At 35.9% G+C, this 13,229-nt stretch overlaps 1 protein-coding gene across 1 annotated transcript; it reads left to right on the plus strand.

Annotated features, from left to right (window-relative positions):
• Positions 4,226–7,558, plus strand: LOC109837526 (pentatricopeptide repeat-containing protein At3g62890-like). The gene is made up of 2 exons (XM_020405811.1): positions 4,226–6,641; positions 7,413–7,558. The coding sequence occupies exon 1, from the start codon at positions 4,286–4,288 to the stop codon at positions 6,608–6,610; it is 2,325 nt and encodes a 774-aa protein (XP_020261400.1). The 5' UTR covers positions 4,226–4,285; the 3' UTR covers positions 6,611–6,641; positions 7,413–7,558.

The raw sequence follows: 13,229 nt of genomic DNA on the forward strand, positions 1-13,229 counted from the left end.
GAATAATTATTATAAACTAAAAGAATTTATTTTGGCAACGGAATCATTCTAGGAAAATTATAATAATTTAAAAGAATTTATTTTGGAAAAGAATCATTTTAGAATAATTTAAAGGAAATTTATTTTGAAAAAGAAATTATTTTTGATCTGTTCACTACTACTGTACACGCACACCGTACTATTCATAGTTATTGTTCATGTTCTACGATCTTTATTTTAATATATTTGACATGCCATGATATCGTTATACAGGATCGGTTGTATTCATTTATTATTTCCTTATTGTGATTGAGAATCATTAGTAGTTTATGACTTAGTGGCTTTGCGCATCATAAATAAGACTTAGTGACATGCGTGTATGCGTTGACTAAATTTAGGAGGTGGACCAGAGATTTAGTGCAGGTCATGTTTGTTGACTTAGAAAAGCAAGAAGAGTTAGAATGGGGAAGTCTTGATTCATGTGATCGGATGTTGTTGTTGATATATCTTCCAGACTCGCACCACTGACCTATTTCGTCCTAGAGTTGGTTTGTTGGGCCAAGTGACCTGTTTCGCCACTTTGGTCAGTGACATGTTTCGTCACCAGAGCTTTACCTAAGTTCGGACCAGGTCGAGATCGGATTGCGTGTAGTCCTCTAGCCGACTGTTTCGCAGGATTGGATGCGCATAGAGGATTTGTGAACAGTCAGTTATCCGATGATATGAATGTTGACTCTATGTGAGATATGGACCAGGGAGCTATTATAGGATGGCTAGTTGTATGACCTTGATACTCGGATGTTTATGGATTTCTTCTGATTATTATACTCTAGTGGTGGATTGCATTTTAATTTTTTAGATTTCCAGTTGCACGTTTCTTTTTGTCATTTCTGTTGTATCTGTTATTGCATTGGTCTTTCGATTGTTCTATCCTTCCCTGTGAGATCTTGCCGCGTGCCATGCATGCTGAAGTACACCTGTTTTTTCTGGTGTATGTCGGATTTAGAGGATGAATGGGTCTAGCTTGGAGACATTCCAGAGTTAGAGTTTCAGTAGGAGTACTTGTAGGCCGAGTAGAAGAAGAAGCCAAAGCTTAGCCATTTCTTTTCTATAGTCGTTGATGGACATTAGATCATTTTGTAGCACTCTCTCTTTTAGTTCAGTTGATGTATTTTATGACTATCTAGTTTCAGTTGTACGTTTTGTATCATAACATGTTGACTCGTATATGATGTCTTCGATGATATTGCCCTTGTGATATGTATCATGTTGTTCTGGGTTGTTTATTATATTCTCGTTACTGTGATCAGGAACCCGTGGCTTCGTTTTATATTGCTTGACGCTTAGCGTATTAGTTTGAGTAGAAGGTCTAGTACATTTCTCCTCAGTCTAATACGTCACGGGCTTGTTCGCGTTCCGTTTCCTCAGTATTTTGGGAAGCGAGACATGACAAAGTCGGAGAAGGAGACGACTCCTTCATCAATCTCCTCTACCTCGTCCCAGCGAGGACTCAAGAGGAACCGATCCCGTCCCGAATCCACACCTATCCTCTTCTAGATACGATTGACTATTTGATCCTAGTCATCAACACATATCATATTTTTTTCCTTGATATTTAAATAGCTATGATTTTTGAAGTTGCATATTACTACATTCTCTTATTTAAACGTTGGAATGTTATTGTTAAACATTGAAATTTCCCCTAAAATTTTCCATGTAACTTGGATTTGATAAAAATTGGTCAACTCGTCCCTTAAACTTGGTATTTTCGACTATAAAAACTCATTTTCAATCTTATTTACTCTCACATAGAGTTTTCTTACTCTAGTTCAACCAACTTTAGAGTTATAATTAACCAATGTCTGTCATGTGCATGCCATACGTAAACTTCTTAGAGAATATTTCAACATTTAACTACGAAGATAATAAAGTACTATTTATAAAATTAGGATATTTCAATGTTAAGCGGACCGGCGAAAACTGAGAGAGCACTATAAGTGGAAAGTCATCTAAACTGTAGGGTATTTTTATGTCGTGGGGGGGGGGGGGGGTGCGGGGGGGGCAATGTCAAAGACATGTATAAACTGTATAAATCGCGGCCGCACTGGTCCTCCGCTTCCGGCCCGAGTGGCTGAGCCGGACACGATCGATTTTTAGATCATATATATATATTATATATATTATATACTATATATATATTATATATATATATATTATATATATATATATATATTATAAAAGAAATATGGGTATGCTTGGTAACCACAAGCACACAAAATTTGTGCTTGCGTAGTGAGATGTCAAATCCCCCTCCACTCATTCAAATTGGAACAAATTCACATGGTACGTGATGAATGAGGATCTGACACATCAATACCAAGCCACAAATTTGTTGTGCTTTGTATCAAGCATACCCATTATTTTGATATATATATATATATATATATATGATATTATACTTATATATATATATATATAGTATATATTATATAAGCTATATATATATACTATAATACTATATATATATAATATACTATATATATAATATATAAGAAAAATGGCGTATGCTTATACGTAGAACATAAAAAATTATGCTAGGGTAGTGAGCGGACATAATCTATCCCACTCATGTCAAATGGTTGCCCCAATATCCACATGTGACTCCATCAATCCCATGTGAATGTGGTCCCCTAATTTTGAATGAGTGGTTAGGATCGTAAGCCACCTTACTACCAACATAAAATTTGTTGCTTGGTACAGCGATACCCATATTTCCTCTCCTCTTCTCTCTCTCTCTCATCTCTCTTCTTCTCGGCATAATACTATACTATATATATATATATATATAGTAATATACTTTATATTATATATATATATATATATAATAGATTATATATCTTACATATATATAGCGTATATTATATGAATAATGTAGAAAATTTATGCTTGGAAAAATTGTTCTTTGTTTCTCTCTTGTTGATAATATAAAAGGAATGTTAGTGGGACGTCACTCAAGTCGCGTAGTGTAATGTTTTTCATTGAAGCAGTGTAGGGTAGTGTAAATCGTTGACAGCTGTGCTATCATGAGTTTTTGTTTATCTTTGAAAAAGAAAATTTTCAATTATAAATCCTTGCTTGTTAGAATTTACATAATTTATTCCGTAAAAAACTCCTAATGTCAGAGTTAATCTCTACCTCACCTTCCAAGATGGCTCGTAATACTAGTAAAAAAGTTAAGAATGCTCAGTTAACAGAATATCTGTCTGAGATCGAATCACTTATTAAGTGGTCCATCCCATATGTCCCTAATAAAGACATCTATAAATTGGGTTCTTTGATTATAAGTAGGGATGCTAAACTGTATCTGTATCCGAGAAAATATCCGTAACTATATCCGTTAGGATACGAATATGGTTACTCAAACATATAACCGATGGGATATGGTTACAGATATGGTTTTGTAGAGAAATATCCGTATTCGTATCCAAAATATCCGAATACATATTAGTCATACTCTTACGATAGTTTCGATTCTTAGATTATGGATTTGTGGTTAATTTTGATGATCAAGATGTCTCATTTTAACTTTTCAATTATAATGGACATATTAATGAACTCTTTTGTATCACATGAACTATGTTTTTCTCAATACTATCTAGTTTTCTCATATCTGTTTTGTATCTGCATGCATATCCGCTTATATATTCACATGTATATCCGTAACCGTATCCGATTTTAGCGGATATGGTTATAAATTTTCCTTACCGATGTATATATGTATCCGTATCCGCATCCGAGATTGGTAAGCGGGTATGGATATGGTAAGCATCATATCCGAGCCGTATCCGAACCGTATGCACCCCTAATTATAAGTCATTGATAGCTATAAAGACATTATTAGAAATAACCACAATAGTAGATCAAAATGAGCAGACTATCAAAATGAGCAGACTGTTATATTTTTATATATAAGGATAATATGATATGATCATTAATGTATACTTATATATACTTACATATATATTTCAAATGTATATTATATATAATTATAGTATAATATGGTCATTTATGTATACTTATATATACTCAGCCCGGTTTGGCCCAGGCCTGAACACACTATGTCCAGATTCAGGCTAGACATTTTACCCGGCCTGGACCCGGAAATAATGGCCGGGCCGGACTGGCCTATTTTACCCGGCCTGGACCCGGAAATAATGGCCGGGCCGGACTGGCCTGTATGGACAGCTCTACGAAAAAGAGAACGCCACTCTTCGAGTCTTCGTCTTTCCAAACCCACAACGAGCATATGGATGCTATTATGCCAGCAGCAGCAAGACCTCCACTCTCGCCTCTCCTCTCAATCCCCTTCTCCAAATCCAAACCCTTCCTCACTCTTCCTCCTCCACCTCTCGACCCAAAGCCCAAAACACTGGCCCAAACCCAACAACTCCACGCCCAAACCCTCAAAGCCCAAGCCCAGCCCACTCTCCCTCTCCTCAACCTCCTCATCTCCTCCTACATCAAGCACAACCAACCCACAACCGCCCTCAATCTCTACGCCCAAATCCGAAGAACCCAATCCCATCTCGACACCTTCACTATCCCCTCCATCCTCAAAGCCTGCGCTCAGCTGGACGACATCGATACTGGCAGAGAAATTCATGGTTTTGTTCTCAAAACCGGGCTTGATTGGGATGTCTTCGTTCATAACTCCCTTATCCAAATGTATGCTGAATGCGGGAGTATTGGCAATGCGGCCAAGATGTTTGATGAAATGCCCGAGAGAGATGTGGTCTCGTATAGCACGATGATTCGGAGCTATGGGAGAGTGAAGTCTTTTGATGAGGCTTTGGGTGTTGTTAGAGAGATGATGGGCTTGGGTTTGAGGCCTAGTGATGTGACGATGATTAACATGATAAGTCTCTTTGCGGATATTGGAGAGCTGAGGATTGGGTGGCCAATGCATGGGTATTTGATAAAGAATAGTTTTGATGGGTTGCCGAGTGTTAATGCTGGTTCTTGTTTGATTGATATGTATGTTAAGTGTGGGAGTGTTGAAAGGGCGCGGGTTGTGTTTGATTGTATGAGTGAGAGGAGCACTGCTTCGTGGTCTGCGTTGATTGCTGGCTACATCAGATGCCAAGAATTGGAATCTGGAATGGAGCTCTTTGCGAGAATGCAGAGGGAAAATGTAGCACCAAACGTGATCACAATGCTGAGCTGGGTTATAGAATGTGGGATCATTAGAGAATTGGCACTGGGCAAATGGCTCCATGCCCATATGCTAAGAAATGGGTTTCAAATTCCGATGAATTTGGGAACGGCATTGATCGATATGTACTGTAAATGTGGTGATATTAATAGTGCTAGAGCTTTTTTTGACAGAATGGGCGAAAGAGATATAATGACATGGACTGCAATGATAATGGGATACTCGCAGGCCAATTGCTTTGATGAGGCTTTTGAATTGTTTGGGAAGATGAAAGATTTTAAGATCAGGCCAAATGAGATGACGGTGGTAAACCTTTTGTCTCTGTGTGCTGAAGCCGGAGCCCTTGATCGGGCGAGGTGGATCCACGGTTTAATAGACAAGCGAGGGATTCAAATAGATGTCGTTCTTGCTACTTCCTTAGTAGATACGTATGCTAAGTGTGGGGATGTGGAAGCTTCTTATAGAGTATTCGAAGAAACAAGAGAGAGAGATGTGTGCATGTGGAATGCTATGATTAATGGGCTAGCGATGAATGGCTTCGGAAATGAAGTCCTTGAACTCTTTTATCGGATGGAAATCGAAGGAGTAGTTAAGCCTAATGACATCACATTCATAGGAGTTCTTCGTGCTTGTAGCCACTCGGGCCTGGTTGCAAAAGGAAAACAGTTGTTTAAAAGAATGGCTTGTGATTTTGGATTAACTCCAAAGGTAGAACACTATGGATGCATGGTTGATCTTCTAGGTCGAGCTGGGCTTCTAGAAGAAGCTCAGGAGATGGTTAAGGAAATGCCTATGGAACCAAATGTTATAGTGTGGGGATCTCTTCTTGCTGCTTGTAAAGTCCATAAGAACTCAGAGCTAGGAGAGGAGGCTGCTCAAGAGCTGCTCAGGCTCGAGCCTTCGAACACTGGCTACAATGTTCTTCTTTCTAATATTTATGCATTGCAGAAGAAATGGAGTAGTGTTGCCAAATTGAGAACATCTATGAAGGACACAGGGACTAGGAAAGTACCTGGAATAAGCTCAATTGAACTTAATGGCTCAGTTCATGAGTTTATTACTGGAGACAAGTCTCACTCTGAGATCCAAAGGATTTATGGAATGGTTGATGAGATGAAGAGGAAGCTGAAACTAGCTGGTCATGTTGTTGACACTTCAACAGTGTTATTGAATGTTGATGAGGAAGAGAAAGAGAATACACTTAATTATCATAGTGAGAAGTTGGCTATGGCTTTTGGTCTAATTAGTACAGCTCCAGGAACCCCTCTCAGGATTGTGAAGAACTTGAGAGTTTGTGATGACTGTCATGCTGCAACAAAATTGTTATCGAAGATTTATGGAAGGGAGATCATTGTTCGAGATAGGAATCGATTTCATCATTTCAGTGGAGGATCTTGTTCTTGTCGAGATTACTGGTAGACTTGGGGATTCGTCAACCTATTTTGTACAGGTGAAATTCAATATTTCTGTAAGTTATTTAATTGTTGAAAAGAGATAGGGAAAATTGCTTCTAGCCCTCAAAATTAAATAATTTATTTGCTTAGGCTCTGTTTAGATATCATGGTGTTTTACTTGTTTGTATGGTGTTTTTGTCAAAAATAAAACATCATGCATTTGAAAACCATGACGTTTTTTGAGCTAAATCATACTCAAACACAAAACGCAACACTTATTTCAAAATATCTTTTATTTTTCAGGATTTTGTCCACAATCTCTTCACCCTCAAAATCAATCTTTTTGTTTATAGAAACCCCTAAGTACAATGACAGCCCATACCCACTCAAAATAATAATAATAATAATAATAATAATAATAATAATAATAATAATAATAATAATAATATCCCAAAACCACCCTTCACTATACATGTGACCACTCGTTTTTTTTTTTTGGATTTTTGTGCCTTACTCTCTCNCAAACTAGGGTGATGTTCAATTTTCTTTATGTGACTAACAAAAATTTCGTATCAAGAGGTCAGTTACTATTCTCTTCTCCATTTGTGGTGTCGGATCCGTCATTGTTGCGGTTGAGATTTGGACATAAGGATCCTCGTGAACGTTAGTGGAGAGTATAAACAGAGAGAGTGAGATAAGAGAATTGTTGTCGAGTTGTAAATTGTTTGAATTTTGAAGAGCTACCCTCAACTATTAGAGAGTTTGTAAAATAATACTATAAATATTTATTAAAAAAGGCTCATATTTTATTTTATTTTTGTTTGTAGGTACAACCGCGGGATTTACGTGTACTTATTCATAAAAGCAATTCTAGTAGGGAATGGCGTTGTGTAGCTTATATCAGATTATTATACGGCATGGTTGTTAAGCTTATGCATTTATTGTTAAGCTTTTTCGTCAGTTATTAAGCTTATGCATTGATTATTAAGCTTTTTCAATAATTGTTAAGCTTATGTGTTGTTTTCGTTAGTTCTTAAGCTTATGTGTTGTTTGTTAATCTTTTTTGTTAGTTGTTAAACTTATGCATTGGTTGTTAAGGTTATGCGTTTGTTGTTAAACTTTTTCATCAGTTGTTAAGCTTATGCATTGGTTATTAAGCGTCTGCATGAGTTGTTAAGCTTATGCATTAGATGTTAAGCTTTTTCGTCAGTTGTTAAGCTTATGCGTTGGTTAAGCTTTTTCGTTAGTTGTTAAGCTTATGTGTTGTTCATTAATCTTTTTCATTAGTTGTTAAACTATGCATCAGTTGTTAAGCTTATGTTTTTGTTGTTAAGCTTTTTCATTGGTTGTTAAACTTATGCATTTGGTTGTTAAGCTTATGTGTTGGTTAACTTTTTCATTGGTTGTTAAGCTTATGCGTTGGTTGTTAAGATTTTTCGTCAGTTGTTAAACTTATGCATTAGTTGTTAAGCTTTTTCCTCGGTTGTTAAGCTTATGCCTTTGTTATTTAGCTTATGTATTTATTGTTAAGTTTTATCATGATTAACAACTGATGAATATTATTTAGCTATTTTCTTATTCCTCCTCTTTCTATTACTAGACGAAAAAACTTAACAACAAACATATAAGCTTAACAACCAACATAATAAGCTTAACAACCTACAAAGAAGCTCAACAACCAATGCATAAGCTTAACAACTAACTGTTAGACCCTAATGCCACTAGGAAAGAACCCTAGAGGGGGGAGGGGTGAATAGGGTCTTATGCTAATCTAATCTGATATTATACCAATTAAAACTAATTAACAAATATATCCTAGCAAGTATGATATGCTACAAGATATGTGCAAGGATATACAATATAAACAAGGGTAAACAATATGATCATGCAATAATGGCGATATAACAATATGTAAGAATAAATACGCCAATGCCAAACCCAAACACAAGGAAATGATCACGGAGTTCGGACCTTCCGTCCTACGTCTCCGCTCCCCACTCCCGGGAAGAATCCACTACACAACCCGGTTTGGAAGCCGGAACTTCTCTACACACTCGGTTTTCTAGCTAACCGAAAACTCTACACACTCGGTTATCAAGTCAACCGACAACTCTCACAAATCCTCACAAAGTACATACACAAACAAGCTACAACCTCAAGTGTTGGTCCTCACGTATCGACTCCCTCAAGTGCTCGGAATTATCACCTCTCACTAGGCCACCGATGCCACTCCTCTCGGTATCGATTCCGTCCTCACCACACACTCCTCTCGGTGTACAAGTGTATTACAAAGTGACTTTATAGTTAGGCACACAACAAATGATTGTTCTCTAAACAATGTGAGAACTCAATTAGCCTCAACTCAATGTTACTATCTCTCACAACCCCAAATATATTATGAATGCAAATACAATAAGCTCAAGTGGGTGTGTGTAACAATGAGATTAATCAAATCTAAACTCAATTAAAACTAGCTTTAATAAGATGATAATCAAACAAATAAATATAAAGCTAGAAAAGAGTTTAGAAAACTTCTCAATAGATGACAAGAGATGGAGGGAGAATAGTTGATTGCTCAAACTCTAATAGATGATCTCCTCAAGCTCTTGTGGAATTGAGTTCACAAACTCAAACCCTCAATTGCTTAAAAGCTTCTAAACAAACATTAAACAAACTTAAACCCTTGTTTAAAACTCTTTTAAACTTGTTTAAATCATTTCATTAGTTGGTATGAGAGATGAGAGCAAGGGGGTATTTATAGGAACCCAAAACATCAGTAAAACCCCAAGAAAAAGACTAAAAACCCATAAACAAACAAAAAAGAAAACTAGCCGTTACTGTACAACGGCTCTATGATAAGTCAACTTATGAGTCGACTTATGAGTCGATTTATATGAGTCGACTCAGCAGACGAAAAATCACAACTCCGCTGCACTTCGTGAGTCGACTTATGAGTCGACTCATGAGTCAACTAATGAGTCGACTAAACGTGCACGGATCTGAAATGCACAGAAAAACTCAACTTAAAACCATGTTAAAAAATATCAAATAAATTCCAAAAATTATGAAACTTTGGGAGATGATTGTAGACATGATAATAAACATGCTACAAAAACTAGTTTTTAAAAAGGACCTCCGAAATGAGAAATATCATTATTTTATAAAATAGTTCAAAACATGAAAATATAAACACATGAGTTTTGACATTTTAGCTTAACCATGTTTTGAAACATTACAAAATGATTTTATAGACTTAATAAAAGATGTATATGATCATTGTTAAGTCCATAAACCAAGAAAATAATATTTTCTCAAAATTGCATATACTATGCAATATTCTAAAATAAAATAGAGTATGAAACATATGATTATGTATATGAATGTAAATTTGTTTTATTTCTATATAGTTAAACCAAAACACAATAATAAATATGTAATCTCATATTTATAAGCATGAAAACTTAAAACTGAAAACCAAAACTTGTGTTGTATATATATATAACTATATATATACAAGGAAACCAATATAATGTGTGTATATATGATTGAGCTTAAAATACCAACACACATAATATAAACATAAACTAATGTTACCCAAGCTTGATCTTGATCTTCAATAAGCTTGACTTGGTACACATTACGGATGAAGCTAGAACTTGGATCTTCAACTTGAATTGCATAGGCTTCACCCACTATTCCGCCAACCTCCATTGGATATGATCATTGAAGCGCAATTCCATCCATCCTCCAACACGTTGTTTGTCTACAATAAATAAAAATACACAAACACTAGACAAACAACATTAGTGATAAATTGTTTGTTAAACATCATCAAAACAAAGAAGCCAACACTAACGAAAAAGCTTAACAACACATAAGCTTAGCATCTGACGAAAAAAAACTTAACAACCAATGCACAAGCTTAACAATTGACGAAAAACTTAACAACCAGCACATAAACTTAACAACTAACGAAAAGCTTAACAATAAATGCATAAGCTTAACAACGAATGAAAAAGATTAACCAGTAAACACATAAGCTTAGCAACTAATGCATAAGCTTAACAACTTACGAAAAAGCTTAACAACCAATACATACGCTTAACAACTGACGAAAAAGCTTAATAACTAATGCATAAGCTTAACAACTAACATATAAGCTTAACAACTAACATATAAGCTTAACAACCAAGGCATAATCTTAACAACTGACGAACAAGTTTAACAACAAATGTATAAGCTTAATAACTAACTCATAACATTAACAATTAACTCATAAGGTTAACAACTAACTGCTAAACTTAACAATTGACTACAAGTTTATAACTGTATTAAGGTACGTATCTAACATAATAACCATCACTACAATATAACATATAAAGAAAAAAGTTTATGATTATTTTCAAAACAAACTACATTATAAAGTTTGCAAAAAAATCCACAATATTACATCTAAACATCTTCTTCGAATTCTATTGGTTCATCCTCCGCTCGTGAAAAAAATTATCACCGTTCACAATGATCCTTACGTTCAGATCCCAAACCCAACAATGGCGGATCTGACACCACCACTAAAGAATGGCAAATGACCTCTTGATACGGAATTTTTATTAGCCACCATAGAGAAAATTGAACCTCACCTTAGTTTGAGAGGAGAAGAGAGAAAGATAGGGAATTTTTCAAGAGGGAGAGAATAATTAATGGCGGAAGGGGTTGGATTTAACGGAAGTGGGGAATGGGAGGGGACAGAGAAGGTGTGACGCCCCTGGTTTCACACAAGGATGCAGTCTAAGGTGAACCCAATGATGTCAAACATGTCATGCACCCACGCTGTGCAACGACATGTTTCACCATCACAGAAATATCTCTCTAGTAGAATCAAATAAGACAGTACAAGTACAAGCAGATATAAAGAGATAAAGATAGGAAATAGAACGTTGACATAAATGATAAATTTTTAGTTAATCAGGTCTCAACAGATATAAAAGAAAATATGTCCAACAATCTGATACAAATGATCCAAAAATCTGAACTACAAGAGTCAACTAAAATATATACATAGGTTCTCAACTCTCAAAATAAAATGCAAGTCTAATAATAAACTAGAATCAAAACTAAATATCTGTGAAGCAGAAACTACTATAAATAAATGACGGTGACTATGTTGAAAGTCCGTCAACCTGCGACTCTCCGAAACTCTGAACCGTCGCCTGAAAAGAAGGGAAAACCACAACGTCAGAGCGCTAGCAAGATCATCTCCATCCGCCCCAGGAGAAGGGATTCTAGGTATGATGGAGGCTCTACCTATAAATGGATAGTTTACCTAAATCATTTTACTCTGTACTACATGAAATTTATATTTAGAAATTCACAACACGAGACTCGGTACGTCGAGCAAAATAATCCAAACAAGAAAACCCTCATGTATATACCATGTGTCTCAATTTATAAATTTCTAAATATAAATTCCAACTAAGAATAATAATAGAAAGCAAATACGAGAAATATCAAAGCAACCATCTCTGAAAATATGTTTCGACACCTCATACTTCCCTTAGTGGGCAAAACAGATATCAATACACTATCCCGTGTAACCAAGTTGTGAAATACCTTCATAATAAATCATTTCAAAAGAATGTCAATAATTGCCTACACTTAGATTATCATCAAATATATCATATCATCCTTCTCTAAAATTCTTCAATTCATCGCACCCCCGTGCGGACCGATAAATAGGTATATCAACATATGCGCATAACCATGCAGACTCAAATCATAGGTTCAACGACCTCTGAGCCGCTTGTGCGGACCAAAAATACATAAATGAGTGAAGTCCATCACAGTCTCATTGCGGTCCTGACTAACACACTCAGAGTGTAGTCCATCCGCGGTCTCATCGCAGGCCCTAACTAACCCCACTCATCATCTTCAATAAAAGCTAACTACACAAATCGTTATTCGTAACGAGGGCAAACTATTTGGCTATCCTAAACAATGGATTTGTACGTACTGAATTTTCGTACGTGTACTCCTCAAAATATGTGTATAGAACATTGTACGACTTGCATTACACGCTCGTACATCGAACCCACATGTAAAAGGGTCGAACTCACAAAATTGAGCTTCATCAGTCGACCGACGAAAGCTTCGGTCGACTGATAAGCTGAGGTCACACAAATCACACACACAGCCGAGCCCGTCAGTCGACTGATGTTGCCTAGTAGTCGACTGATGACCACCCGTCAGTCGACTGATGGCAACATCAATCGACTAAATAGACCAAAATTACACAGATTCGGGTTTTTACTTGATTTTCTTCAAAGCTTGGGCTTTTTATTAACTTATATAAATAAAACTTGATTCAATGCCCATGCATACTTAACCAGGGGTTTGTTTAAACAAGATGAAATCAATATGAACTCATGGGTCTAATGTTTAACATGCAAATTAACTAAATTCTTGTTTATCTCGACAAATTAGTGCATATAAACCAAATTAAACTATAACATGCAAATTAACTAAATTCTTGTTTATCTCGACAAATTAGTGCATATAAACCAAATTAAACTAAAATTAACATGTTAAAATTAACTCTAATGTTTATCTCGACAAATTAGTGCATATAAACCAAATTAAACTAAAAT

This window comes from Asparagus officinalis, chromosome 4 (assembly GCF_001876935.1).
Source record: "Asparagus officinalis chromosome 4, Aspof.V1, whole genome shotgun sequence".
Lineage (NCBI taxonomy): Eukaryota > Viridiplantae > Streptophyta > Magnoliopsida > Asparagales > Asparagaceae > Asparagus > Asparagus officinalis.